Genomic DNA, 14,941 nt, shown 5'->3' with positions numbered 1-14,941 from the left:
ACTGGTTACTATCGGCAATGTGAAACAGGTACTTTAATACAATACATAACATATCTCCTCCCTGCTAAGATTGATTGTCAATAACAAAGAGATATATATATATATTTTTTTTTTATATATATATAACAAATATATCTCAGAACTCTGAAAAAGAATATATCTCTGAACTTGAACAGTCACACATTTGTATGTTCTCCATCTCGGTGGGTGTTCACTCATCATGGTAGCGTAGTGGTGGTTTAGTGATCCTCACAGGATAACGTCTGACAGTCTCTGTTACCAGAGTATGCTCTGTGTTTTGTGAATCAGTGGACTTGGGTGTTTTCGGTAGTATATCTATCTCTGGAACTGGATCATTCTTGTCATGGTGAGAAGTACTAGGGTGATGTGTGCTACTATTATCACTCTGGGGTAGTAACACCGGGGGGTCCACAGGAAGGTTCACTGCAGACTGCTGAAGCTCTGGATCGGGTCGTGTCAGCATCTGGTCCACATGGCGTTTCCATACTCCTTGTTGCCCCACATTAATCTTGTATGACACTGGTCCAGTCTTCTCCATGACAACACCTTGGGTCCACTTCTCCTCCCCCTTCCTATAATCACGCACAAGGACAGGCTCTCCTAATTCAAACCGTCTGTCCTTGGAGTGTGGTTGGCGGCGCTCTTGTTGAGCATCTTGTGACCTGTGCACTACACCAGCAATATTGGGTTTCAGGAAATCCAGCCGTGATCGCAGCTTGCGTCCGAGGAACAACATAGCTGGTGTCTCCTTTGTTGTTGCATGAGGGGTATTGCGGTATGTTAAAAGAAATGTATCCAGGCGTTGTTGCACAAGTGCTGTGCCTCTAGAAGATTTTAAGGAATGTTTGAATGTCTGCACGAAACGCTCTGCCAAGCCATTGGTGGCAGGATGGTATGGTGCTGAGCGGATATGTTTTACTCCGTTGGACTTCAAGAATGTACCAAACTCTTCAGAACAGAACTGAGGTCCGTTGTCGCTCACAAGGATGTGTGGAATGCCATATCGACTAAAAAGGCTCCTGAGCACTTGAATGGTCTTACTGGCTGTGGTGTTGTCCATAATATGTACCTCAGGCCACTTGGAATGTGCATCTATCACTATCAAGTACATATTTCCTTCAAATGGACCCGCAAAGTCCACATGTATCCTTTCCCAGGGACTAGTGGGCCACATCCAAAGGTGTAAAGGTGCTAGCCCGGGCTCTTTTTGCATACTCTGACAAGAGTGGCAGGATTTAGCTTGGAGCTCAATTTGAGAGTCAATGCCAGGCCACCATACATAACTGCGTGCCAAGCTTTTCATTCGCACTATACCGGGATGTGCTATATGGAGCTCTTTCAGAACCCGGGGGCGCAGTTTTGCTGGAACAATCACTCTCACACCCCACAGGAGGCATCCCAGTTGTATTGTGAGATCATGCCAGTGCAGTAAGTAGGGTGCCATTTCTTCATCTGCATCCTTTGCAGCTGGAAAATGCCCAGTGGTGACCATTTCCAAAACACGAGATAAAATAGGGTCAGACATGGTGTGCCGTCTGATCTCGGTGTCACTAACTGGTAGGGTTTCCAACTGAGATGTGTAAAATACGTCTACTGCGCTTAGTTTCTCTTCGTGAGCATGGGGGATTGGTAAGCGTGAAAGACCATCAGCATTGGCATGTAATGCACCTTTCCGATATTGAATGGTGTAATCATGCGCAGACAGGAGGAATGCCCAACGCTGCATTCGGGCGGCAGCCATTGAAGGCGTACTTTTCGATGGGCTCAAGATGGAGGTTAATGGGCGATGGTCCGTGAGCAGCGTGAACTTGTTACCATAGAGATAGTGGTGGAACTTGCGTACTCCAAAGACTATCGCTAGCGCCTCCCTCTCAATCTGAGCATAATTTTGTTCCGCTTTACTAAGAGTTCGTGATGCATAGGCTATCGGTTTTTCTTTGCCATCAGGCATGACGTGTGAGAGCACAGCTCCGACCCCATAAGGTGAAGCATCGCACGCAAGTCGAAGAGGCAGTTCTGGATGATAATGAGTCAATACATCCTGCGATACTAGGAGTAATTTAGCTTCCTGGAAAGCGGACTCACAGGCTGATGTCCACTGCCATTGCTTTTCCTTATTTAGCAGTTCATTCAGTGCTTTCAAGATAGTGGACAGGTCAGGGATGAAGCGTCCATAGTAGTTTAACATTCCCAGAAAAGAACGCAATTGACTAACCTCCTGTGGTGCTGGGGCCTCCACAATGGCACGCACCTTTTCTGGTGATTTGTGAAGTCCTGCTACATCAATTATGTGACCCAAATATTCCACAGACTCCTGGAAGAACAAGCACTTCTCTTGCTTGAGATGCAGGCCATACTCCTCTAGCCTACCCAGAACTGTATCCAAAGTTTTGAGGTGGGTCTGCTCATCAGGGCCACTCACAAGGATGTCATCCAGGTAACAGTGAGTATACGGCAATCCAAGAAGCATTTGGTCCATAGCCTTCTGAAATAAAGCGGGTGATGACGCTACACCAAAGGGTAAGCGATTAAAACAGAATAGTCCTTTTTGCGTTGAGATAGTCAGCAGCTTCCTAGACTTCTCTTCCACCTCCATCTGTAGGTAGGCATTTGACAAGTCTAATTTACTAAAGTGTTGACCACCTGCTAGCGAGGCAAAAAGGTCCTCAATGCGTGGAATCGGGTATTTATCCACACAGAGAGATGGGTTAAGTGTAACCTTGAAATCCCCACAAAGTCTAATTGTGCCATCCTTTTTGCTTACGGGCACCACGGGTGTGGCCCAGTCACTGTGCTCCACTGGTGAGATCACCCCAAGCGCAGTCAGGCGTTTTAATTCGGCCTCCACTCGAGGTCGAAGAGCATAAGGGACGTTCCATGGTGGACAGAATTTGGGTGCACTGTTAGGTCTGAGAGTCAGTCTGGCCTTAATTCCTTTCATTGTGCCTAGCTTTTTAGAGAAAACAGCTGAGTGTCTCTTTAACACAGACTCCAAGTTTTCTTTTTTTCTTTGCTCAATGGCATGCACCATCTTTAAGTCTTTCCAGTTCAGTTTAATAACTCTCAGCCATTCTCTACCAAACAGTAGGGGTGCATCTACTTTCACTACATACAAAGGCAACTTAGCACATTGATTATTTAATTTGACCTGCACTTTGATAACCCCTTCTGGTGCCAGTGGCTCCCCAGTGTATGTCTTTAGCATGATATCCGTGGGTTGCAGAGCCACTTGGCTCAGTGTGCTTCTGTACTGCTCCCAAGGAATCAAAGACACTGCAGCTCCAGTATCCAATTCCATTTCCATTTTCTTCCCGTTTACTATAGGCAGCACGGAAATTCGTGAATATTTGCCTTTTTGAGACAAAGAATACAGTCCTAACTCATTGTCAGTATCAGATTTATTTTCTTCACTCTCACTTTCATCTTTCTCGGCCTCAACCTGATGAATTCTCTTCTTATTAGTTTGCATCCTTCTCTTAATGGCATTATCCTTTCGAGTAAGATCTCCCTCTTTCCATTTCTTTCCTCCATTCTGATAGCTTTTGGTTTTGTTCCTAAAAATGTTCTTAGTGTGGCCTTTTCTTCCACACTGGTGGCAGTCACGGTCTTTATACCAACAATCCTCATCAGTATGATTCATTTTCCCGCAACGGCAGCATTTGTCACAGTTTTTAGAAAGCACCGCGTTCACTTTAAGGGAAGCATTTAACTGCTGCACGTCGCGCGCTGCCGTCTCCGCGGAAACTGCGTAATCCACAGCTTTCTGAAACGTGAGATCTTTCTCCGTCAACAGGCGCTTCTGAACAGTTTCACACTTTAGTCCACAAACAAACCTGTCTCGTAGTGCGTCTTCCAAATATGCACCAAACTCACAATGTTCTGAAAGACTTTTCAGCATCGCTACGTACTGTGCTATCGTTTCCCCTTCCCCCTGATTACGCTTGTGAAACCGATATCTTTCTGCTATCACAAGTGGTTTCGGGGCGAAATGGGCTTGTAAAACTTCCACAACACGGTGATACTCCATCTCTCCTGGCTTCGTAGGCGCTACCAAACTGCGTAGTAGTCCGTACGTTTTACGTCCCATTACACTAAACAACACAGGCAATTTCTTTGCGGCCGTAATGTCATTAGCCAGTATGCAATGTTCAAAACGTTCAATATACGTCGTCCATTGCTCACCAGCGTCCTCGAAGGGATCCATCCGTCCGATTACTCCAGCCATGTCGTCGGCACCTTGCACTCCACGTTAGACTCAGCGGCGGGAAAGAGGCTCATTTAAGTCTAAACCAGCTCACTAGCTAGCCAATACACAGCGCGGTCGGTTCTTTCGTTGACACAACTCGTCGCCAATTTATGTTATGTTGCGTGCTATTAATTTCACAAACACACACAGACACTGACTTTTTCCGTATAGCGGAGTATCCGACCACACGCTTCTTTATTGCCTTAACAAAAAAAACTCTCTAGTATACACCACATATCCATTGCTTGGTGCCACCTACTGGTTACTATCGGCAATGTGAAACAGGTACTTTAATACAATACATAACAGAGGGCACTGTGCTCATTGGGACCTTCAAAGCAGCAGAAATTTTTCTGTAACCTTCCCCGATTTGTGCCTCAAGACAATCCTGTCTTGGAGGTCTACAGACAATTCCTTTGACTTCATGCTTGGTTTGTGCTCTGACATGAACTGTCAACTGTGGGACCTTATATAGACAGGTGTGTGCCTTTCCAAATCATGTCCAATCAACTGAATTTACCACAGGTGGACTCCAATTAAGATGCAGAAACATCTCAAGGATGATCAGGGGAAACAGGATACACCTGAGCTCAATTTTGAGCTTCATGGCAAAGGCTGTGAATACTTATGTACATGTGCTTTCTCAATTTTTTTATTTTTAATAAATTTGCAAAAATCTCAAGTAAACTTTTTTCACGTTGTCATTATGGGATGTTGTGTGTAGAATTCTGAGGAAAAAAATGAATTTAATCCATTTTGGAATAAGGCTGTAACATAACAAAATGTGGAAAAAGTGATGCGCTGTGAATACTTTCCGGATGCACTGTAAATAAAATGCATTACTAATATTAGATGTGATACACTTGATGTCATCGAACATCATCAAGGTCTCTCCGGAGGAGACATTTTGCAGCAGACAGGTGTTTTCTGATGTGGTTTCCAAACTCTTCTGCAGAAGCATACAAAACCGGGCAAGATTTAGGGGCCAAAAATGCAGTGATCAGCCATGGTAACTGAGTGTAACAAACAGGATATACAACAAGCTTATTTACCATCAAAGTCAGAAATATTAGAATTTCTATTAGCAAAGGAGTGTCAGAAACCACTGGGACCCTGCTATAGCCATTTACAGTTTGGAGAAATCTTAACAGAAGTAGAAGAGTTGCAACTAAAATAGCCATTCTTCCTAAGTGGAAATAAAACATAACAACTCACCCACACATGAAACTACAAGGACCAATGTGCAGAAAAATGGCAGCAGGTGATCTGGACTGATAAATCAACAATTTTAATTTTTTTTGTCTCTACCAGAAGGCAGTTCTTCCACTAAAGGACTGGAGAATGATACTGTATATTGATAAATGCCTGCAGTGAACAGTGAAGCACACTGGAGGTTCCCTACAGGTGTGGGGCCTCATTTTTGCAAAAAGAAGTACAGGCAGATTCTTATCCATCATGTAATACCATCAGAAAAACGTCTGACTGGTCTTGACTTCACTCTGCATCAGAACAATGACCCCAGACACACAGCCAAAGTCATTGTCTCTTTTGGTTGCACTTTTTCTTGTTTTGCCCAGTATGTTCATTTAGTACATTAATGTACAGTTGTGGAAATCACTGCTACAGCTGCCAGGATTTACCGGCTATTTGTTTTCGGCTAAAACTTCCCATTACATGCAATTTTCATTGCACTCACAACATTCCCGCTGACCTAGCAATACTATCGGGATCACCTTGGATTGTTGCTGGGTCTGGCAAATGCCACAGATGGTGGAGGGAAAGGAAACAGAAGAGGGGATGCTGGTCTGGCCTACTTGTGAGGCTCAGAAAACAACCACATCAACTTCTATACCTAGTATGTTTCTCACCAACGCCAGATCCAGAAAATGGCTCAGAAAATGGATGGAATTGAAACTAATAGTTGCTGGAAGTCATTACGATTACGACTGCTGTGTAATGATAATAACTGAAACCTTGCTTCACCCAGTGATTCCGGATGTAGCAGTGCAGCTAGCAGGCCACACAACCCACCGCAGGGATAGAAACAAAGACTCCAGTAAGGGGGGTAACTTTGCATCTATATGCATAATGAATGGTCAAAAAACAATATACTCATAGACAGCCATTTTTCTCCTGACCTAGAGTTTATTTCAGTAAAATGCAGACCATTCTTTCTTCTAAGAGAGTTAGCAGTAGTGATTATCACTGCTGTTTATATACCACCCAATGCCAAAGTTAGTATAGCTCTTGATCTCCTGCTAAACACTGTAAACAAACACCGGTGGGCTTACCCTGATGAATTTCACGTCATAGTGGGGGATTTTAATCAGGTAAACCTGAAGTCAGTACTTCCTAAATTCTTTCAACATGTGAAGTGTCCGACGAGGAGCAAAAATAAACTTGATCATGTCTACTCCAATATTAAACATGCATACAGCGCCACACCCTCCCCCACTTAGTCCAGCTGGACCACCTATCGCTGCTCCTCATTCCCTCTTAGGAGAAAATAAAGCCACACATAAAGTCTGTTAAAACCTGGCCTGAGGATACACTCTCTCGGCTACAGGACTGTTTTGCAAACACTGATTGGGACATATTTGAATGTCAGAACTTAACTGAATACACAGAGTCAGTTCTGCATCTACTTTTCTGATAATGTCACTGTAAAGGAGTATATCCATGTCTTCCCTAACCAGAAACCCTGGATGACCAGCAAGGTCAAGTCCCTCCTTAAAGACAGCGACTCAGCTTTCAGTTCAGGTGATAATGCTCTGCATAAGTGCTGCTAGAGAGCCAATCTAAAGAGAGGAATAAAAGAAGCTAAGGCAATCTATAAAATGAGGGTAGAAGCCCACCTCTCAGAAAATCACTTTCGGCATGTGTGGTAAGGAAAACAGAACACCTGCAGACCTGGGGGACTCACTAGCAGATGAGCTGAACTGGTTCTTTGCACGCTATTAGAGCAGCATCAAGTGAGACGAGTACTCAAGTCAGTAAACCCGAGGAAGGCTTCTGGTCCCGACAGGATACCTGGGAAGGTGTTGAAAGAGTGTGCTGACTAGCTCTCGCACATTTTAACCAGCATCTTTAATCACTCCCTGACACAAGCCTTCATTCCACTCTGTTCCCAAGAAATCAGCCACTGGCAGTCTCAATGACTATTGCCCAACAGTACTAACAAGTCTTGTCATGAAGTGCTTCAAGAGGTTGTTTTCACAATACATCAAAGCTTGTCTCTCTCCCACTTTTGATACACACCAGTTTGCTTACAGAGTAAACCAGTCCACTGAGGATGCCATAACTATAGCTCTCCACCCTGCGGTGAGCCACTTGGAACATTGGGGGAGCTATGTGAGGATGCTTTTTATTGAGTATAACTCACACAGACACTATAAAAACAGCATGCAGGGGTTTCAAACCCAGTAAACCAGATCAGTGGTACATCAGTTCCAGCCACTGCACCCCTCCCCTACTTCCAGCAACTACTTTTCATTGATACTGTAGCACTGCTGAAGAAACCAGAGGTCCTTTTCAGGGCTAACTACCAGCAGCTTTCCACTGAGTCCTAAGCAAATTCCTCCATTTCTTACCCAGCCTCGGGTCGTAACAATACATTTCAATATGTATACATGTATACATGCCATTCTACGAGTATTCTTCCTGCTATGAATAATTTGACAGGATAAGCTTTGGGTTTCCCATACACTTCAAAAGACTGAAGACAAATGAAAGAATGATCCACCAAGTAAACAGCCTGATTTTTTCATTTCCTTTCACATATTTATAGCTAGTTTCAATGTTTTAATCTTTAAGGAAATACACCTACATTAAGAATTGCAGGAACTGAAAATGATTTGAAGCTTGTCTTAGCTACCCCACATTTTTAGATGCTTTGTGCAGGTGCGCTTTAGCTAAGTAAATAACTGCATAATTAATATGACCTTTAAGATGGCAATAAAAACTGCATTTGGAGGTAGAGACATGGAATGAAGAAAAATAGGATTGTGCAGTTTAATGGCATTATGCTGCCTGCATTGCTACAGAGATTATGCCTTATAATAAGTAGTAAAACAAGAAGTTACTATTTCGTCCACTAAAAAGCACTGCTGTTTTTATTTCATTCTAATTTTGTTTAGTGCTTGGGCTGCAAATAAACAGAGAAAAAGAATAAGTGAGTGTCTGCATAAGAATACACTGGAATATGATTTATTATAGACATAAATTTTTGAACTATCGTCATGCAATCAAATATATATATGTGTATACATCACTTTGGCACATTGTACTGGTGAAGTGAGAACACTTTTGTCCATAATAAAAATGCTTCAAGTGAAAATCTTGCCTTCTAAGTGAGACTGCACTAATTTATAGAAAATCAATGTAAAACAATGTGACACAAAGCTGTTAGGTCCTCCTGATTTATTTTTTAGGTAATCTAATGAAAAGAAAGAGATTTAACGCAAAAAAAATCATGGCAATGGAATAAGAAGTAACATAACAGGACTGGCAAAAAGGAATAAAGCATACATAATTAGTTTACTGTTTTAATAATCTTCAGTGAGGGCACTCTAAAGTCATTTCCTCCTCAAATTAAAGAAAGGTGTACCTATATATTTTATTCTAATGTGTATTCTTATAACATAATTAAAACATACATTAATAGGCAAGCATTTAATTAATATGTAATCTTTAGAGGGCCTCATCTAAAATGTAATTGGAGAATTTGCACTGCTGTTTGTATGATGTGATGTCAACAACTGTATGATGATACACAATAAGATTTAGCAGCCTAACAGCTTAGAGGGATTTAGTAGAAAGGCCAGGTACACAAGAGGATATTCATCTTCGCGATGGCAGCATTCATTATCAGGTACTACACTGCTACTTTTTCTATTCCTCGTCACATACGCTGTTTTGTGCCTTTGACAGCACCTGTGAAAGTGGCAATGATTTGTGCTTCTAAATTTCCTCCAATAACCCCTTTAAGCTGCATCTTTACCATTCCCCCTGACAGCAGCTGCAATCTGTGCCTTTATCAGGACCTAGGAAAGCTGCCACAGTTCATGTGTTTGCTTGGTGTGATAACAGTCCCTAAAGTCTGCACATTTACTAATAAACCAGGAGCAAGTTAACCAAAACTTGGTTCTGCTATTCCCAATGGGCAGGTAAAGGGTAAATTTAAGTGAAGTGAGCATTTTCTACAGTAAATGGCTTATAGTCTTATTCTTCAGGGAAAACTCCCAGAGTTCCTTATGTTATATGTTTTTATATGCAGAAGGATCATAACCAGATTAGGCTTGAGGTGTTGGAGATGGCTGGAAAAGAATAAATCAATAATAATACTATTGGCTTCTTACAGGTTTTCCCAGCATCACGAGAGGAGCTTTTACTGTCTCCTGTTATCTGTGGAGTTTGCATGTTCTTGTCATTTCTGTGTGGGTTTTCGTCTAGCCACTGCTCTTTTCCTCTCACATTTCTAAAGACAATATACATGACTTAACACTAGAATCCCTGAAGCCTACGAAAACTCGTAATCCTGGGCCAACTTAAATTCCTTTGCACCTCTCCATTAGCGTCTTTTGTTTTGTAAATGTGTCGATCAGCACAAGCAGGAAGCAGCCTAGTATCCCATCTCCCCACCACCACAGCTCAAGTCGGACAAAATGTTCTCCCAGCTCAAGGCTCTTTATCTGTGTATGAGGTGCCTGGAGTTGTATTGGAACAAATGCATTTCATGTCTATAATGATCTATATAAATGTAGGTTGACTGGAAATGTGAGAAATGCAAGAAATGTTGAACACATATCTAAAACAGAAACTTTTCTCATGTTATAGTACTAATGACAAAATTTTGACATGAAGTGTATAATGTGTGAAGCATGAAGTCCAAATATCAAATAAACACTTTTACAAAAGGTATATGTATAACAAAACAAGTGTGCTTTTATTCAAGATTATAACCAAAGAAAAATAAATCTGGTTAGGGTACAACACTGACATGCCTGCTTGGGTGGTTCAGTGGTAAGAACTGCTGAGTCATAATCAGGAGGTTGTCGGTTCGATTCCGGACGCTTCCCAGGATTACTGTTTTGAGTAGTAAGCTGCTCTTATTGTTACTATTATACAATAAAAACATACATTTGATTTGAGTCTGTAACATCCGTTGTAAATTTATGGTAATTGTAAAGTTTAGCATTTTTTTTATTAGTTTTATTCTCTCAGTCATGTTCAAACTCCCCCCGATCTGACACTGTTGTTTTCAAATAAAGACGTGCTATAACAGAGGTGAACTCAGATGAGGATGAGGGTTTTAAAAAAAAAACCCACTTATGTGAAAGTGTTTGATATTTGATATTTGGACTTCAGTCTTCACACATTGTGAACTTCATGTCAAAATGTTGTCATAAGTACTATAACATGAAAAAAGTTTCTGTTTTAGGTATTTGTTCAACATTTCTTGCATTTCTCGCATTTCCAGTCAACCTACATCTACATTGTAGACATGGCACACACATGAAATGCATGTGTTCCAAATAGCAAAATATTATTTACCCTATACAACTCCAGGCACTTCACACACAGATAAACAAGACTTCAGCTGGAAGAATTTTTTACCCAAGTTAAGCTGCAGCTGTGGGGGGATGGGATAGCAAGCTGCTTGCTGCTTGTGCTGTTTGACACATTTACAAAACAAACGATGCTAATGGAGAGGTGCAAATGAATTTAAGGTGGCCCAGGATTACAAGTTTTTTCATAGGCCTCAGGGATTCTAATGTTAAACTTGTCCCCATTTTGAGCGATTGTGTGCAAAGGATTGTTTCCCTTCCTTTTGTCCAGTGCTGTAGAGATAGGCTGTGGCCTTCTGCAACCGAGAATTGGACTAAGTAGTCTGAGAATGTATGCATGTATTTATGTATTGTTGATAGGTAGAACGAGGTTGAAGTGGTATGGACTTGTGATGATGAATAGACAATGAATATGTGGACAAAAAAGTCGTGGGGATGAAATTACAGGAGAAGAGAAAGCAAGGGAAGCCAAAGTGGATGTGGATAGATAAAGTTAAAGAATATCTGAAGGAAAAGGACTTGTCTGGCAAGGAGGTGCAGGACTGAGCTGTTTGGAGAACGATGTTTAAGCACATTGACTCCACACAGAAGTGGTAAAAGATGAAGAAGAAGAAGGATGGGTGGGAGGAATACAGGATGCCCACATAAAGTGTTGGAGTGTCAGTGGGGTCGACACTTTTATTTTCTGTGGCAAATATTAAAACATGAGCTGAAGTGTGCAAAACAAAATATACATTGCCCTTTTTGGCTATATCTAGAATAGCTCAAGAAGAGCGGGAAGAGATCTTGGAGCTACGTCCTGAAGGTCTTCTGTGTCCAAATGAGACACCAACGTTCGGGGGCGTTGGAGTTTCGTAGCTCTCAACAGGCGTCTTCTTGGTGCTGAGGAAGAAAAAAAAGATTACAATGTTAGCAGTAGTACACCCTCTTGCCCCAGTGGGGTATTGTATACCTTGGATGAGCCCCGAAGGTGTCCTTCCGATGTGCATGCATGACAGTATATATGTCTTGTCATTGTGATAACTGTACCAGACTTACTGGATCAGGACAGAAATATATCGGTTGCTTATGATAAATGAATGCATTGAATGATAAGCCAGAGTTTTTTTTTTTGCTTTCTGCATCAGTTCATAAGTAACTTAACAGTTTAAATAAACCCCTTTAACCCAAAACAGTTTTCTCCTGTGACAGCTACCAAAATCATACCTGCTCACATTTTACCAACAGGAGTGTCTAATAACTGTTTTGCATTGCTTCCTTGTTTTTTGACAGGTATCTTCATCTTCACTGAAGTTGTAACGATCTAGAGAAACTGCTGTGTTAGTAACATACTGTATCCCTGTTACCTTTCAAGTATAGATTAAGCTAATAGAGGGCAAATTCCTTATGTAACATAACAAAGAGGACATATGTGAAAATCAAATTATTCTGTCACATTTATATTGCATACATGCACAGATTTGTCTTTCTTTAATGCAATGTAAACATTTATTATTTCTTTAGAGGTAATTAGTTTTCAATGTCCTCTCTCTCTACACAGCTGAAACAACATGGCTGTGCTTATGCCAGATTGCAGATTAGTAAAGCGCTGTGAGATGAAAGAAAATAAAGCTGAATGATTATTCAAAACACACCATAATCCTTTAGATTTTAGAACACACTATTTTTGCATTTAAGTCACACAATATGAAAGGTATTTTCATTTTTTTCATATTTTGCAACAAGATTTGCACATTTTTTGGTGTCAAAATGTCAGATTTGTAATATTATACTGTATGAATGTTATTTTGGGAAATGATTCTTCAAGAAAAAATGCAGCTTAATTTATATGCATTGTACTTTTGACTATGCTGATAGTTTGATTCTGAGTATTATATACTGTGAATGATAGAGGCACTGTCGTCCCCTTGAACCCTTAGATCGGACATCAGACACCAGATAAAAATCCAATTATTATTTATTTTATAATAATAATGTGCACCAAGCACCCTCCACTCCACAATACTCATAAATCACCAATAACCACTGCAATACTCAATAATCACAATCCTCCACACTCCCAGACTCGTTGCCACCCTTCCACCCAGCTCAGCGTCTGGGATTTCCCATAGTCCTTTTATAGTCCTTGACCTGGAAGTGTTTCGCCCTCTCTGTCCACATTACTAGGAACACTTCCAGGTCATATAAAACTCCACTTCTTCACCCCGGAAGCACGTCGTTCCTTCCAGTCATGTGTTTATGACGCACTTCCGGGTTATAGGGCACGTAGCACCCTGTGAGCCTCCCTGCAGCGACTCCTGGCGGCCCCGACGTTATCCAGCAGGGCTGTGTATTAAAACTCCGTAGTCCATGATGCCCTGCTGGAACTTGGGGCATCCCTATGTTGCAGGTAGGGCTCCATCCGGCGGCTTGGAGGTGTTGGCTGGAATATATGGCCGGCAATTCCTCACATACCCCCCCCCCCCTCAGCAAAGCACAGTGGGGCGGAGCGTCCAATCCCGCGAGGGACGTCTTCCTCCAGGAGGATCCGTAAGACGGGCCTTGGCTACGTTGTCTAGCTTCCCCGGAGAACCTAGGGGGAACGTTGTAACGGGTATCCCTCTGATCCCCTGTCCTCCGAGGACAATTTCGCCATACGTGGCCCGGCCGATGACAGTTATAGCAGGTTCGCCATCCTCCCAGTTGTCTTCCTCCACGAGACTGGAAACACCTCGGGAAATCCGTCAACTCCGCCCTCTTCTCCGCCAAGGGAGGTTTTATGGCCGCCTCGGTGCTCTCAGCTCGTTTCTCCACCTTGTCAGGAGACCCGTGTTTTATTTTGGGGATCTCCTGCTTACTCTGGAGCTTGTGCACAGCTTGGGTCTCTCTATTGGAAAAAGAGAGCCCCTTTGCTGTTTGCACACCCGTTGACCTACATTTAGTCGGAGGAGGCGTCATCAGCACCGCATCGCTCTGGGTGACAGCACGTTTCAGCTGTACCGGGTCGATCGCCGCTTCCCCACCCCTTCTATTACCACCGTTAACTCACTTATAGCGCGGTTCGGGGTCTTGAGGTCCGCATCTCTCCGAGAAGCCATCTCGTACAGCTGCCCCAGTTGGATCGGTCCCTTCCCCCGACCACTCGGTTACCGTTCCATGCTCCCTTGTAGGACATGCAGTGCTTTGGCTCCCGCTACTTATTAACCACGGGGCCGGATCACACTGTGTCCCTTTATACTGTACGGTACTGTTTGGACTTACCTGTACCGCCACATCAATCAAGACCGGGGCTTCTCGGCCTAATCGCCGCAGGTATTCCTCGATTCCTTTCAGCGGCGCTTCGGCTGTCGCTCCCAGCTCCTTGACCTGCTTCTTCAGTCCGATCAGGCCCTGTAAGAAACTATGCACGGGCTCGAGCAACCTCTCGATCTCCCGTAGTCCAATAAAGTCATTTAAATCGGTCAGAGGCAGGCTAAAATCTTCAATTGCCTTACCTTCCGGCCGGGAGCCAATGGGCACGTCCGCTCCTGGCATGTGTCCGGCTGGGCTTCGTGGAGGATCTTGGCAATTTGCGCTGCTACCGGCCGGGAGCCAATGGGCACGTCCGTTGTCGGCACATGCTCGATTGGGTCGCGCAAAGGCTCTTGGGAATTGGAGTCTTTAGAGGGACGGGTGGCCACTACCGGCCGACTGTGATGTGCCTTTTCTAATTTAACGGCAGACCATTCAGTCACATCCCGCTCCTCTTTATCATTTTTTATATTCGGCGCTGCTTCGCTCGCCTCCCCCTTCCCCTTCAGGGAGCTCGATTCCGTTGGGGAAATGATGACCTCACCTATAGACCGCTGTTGACCTTCTCCTTCCCATAATCTGTCTGGGGAGACCACGTGCCCAGTTTTGGCAAATGGAAGGTGACCTTCATGGTCATATGATCGGTTGTAGTCCTTTAGGTGTTCCCAGCCTGCTCCAGGATAGTCCACGTGACTATTCTCGTCGAATAGGATCTCCTGGTGTCGACTCCTAGATGGGCTAGACTCCTCGTCATCGCGGCCATCTTGCCTAGGTGGGAAGTATGTTTCCGACTCCTTGTCAGAATCAAGAAGACAGGCCTCTGAAAAATAATTAAAGG

General features: G+C 43.1%; 1 protein-coding gene across 1 annotated transcript; it reads right to left on the bottom strand.

Annotated features, from left to right (window-relative positions):
* Positions 1–211: 211 nt before the first annotated feature.
* On the bottom strand, positions 212–3,443 carry LOC114651116 (uncharacterized protein K02A2.6-like). Its single transcript, XM_051926605.1, has one exon. It carries the CDS (start codon positions 3,323–3,325, stop codon positions 212–214), a length of 3,114 nt encoding a protein of 1,037 aa, XP_051782565.1. The 5' UTR covers positions 3,326–3,443.
* Positions 3,444–14,941: the final 11,498 nt, after the last annotated feature.

This window comes from Erpetoichthys calabaricus, chromosome 4 (genome assembly GCF_900747795.2).
Source record: "Erpetoichthys calabaricus chromosome 4, fErpCal1.3, whole genome shotgun sequence".
In the NCBI taxonomy this organism is placed as follows: domain Eukaryota; kingdom Metazoa; phylum Chordata; class Cladistia; order Polypteriformes; family Polypteridae; genus Erpetoichthys; species Erpetoichthys calabaricus.
This window is presented reverse-complemented; position numbering and strand designations above follow the sequence as displayed.

Excerpts from the sequence above, each read along its gene's own strand:
- LOC114651116 (XM_051926605.1), bottom strand. The coding sequence starts at position 3,325 with ATGGAAATGGAATTGGATACTGGAGCTGCAGTGTCTTTGATTCCTTGG.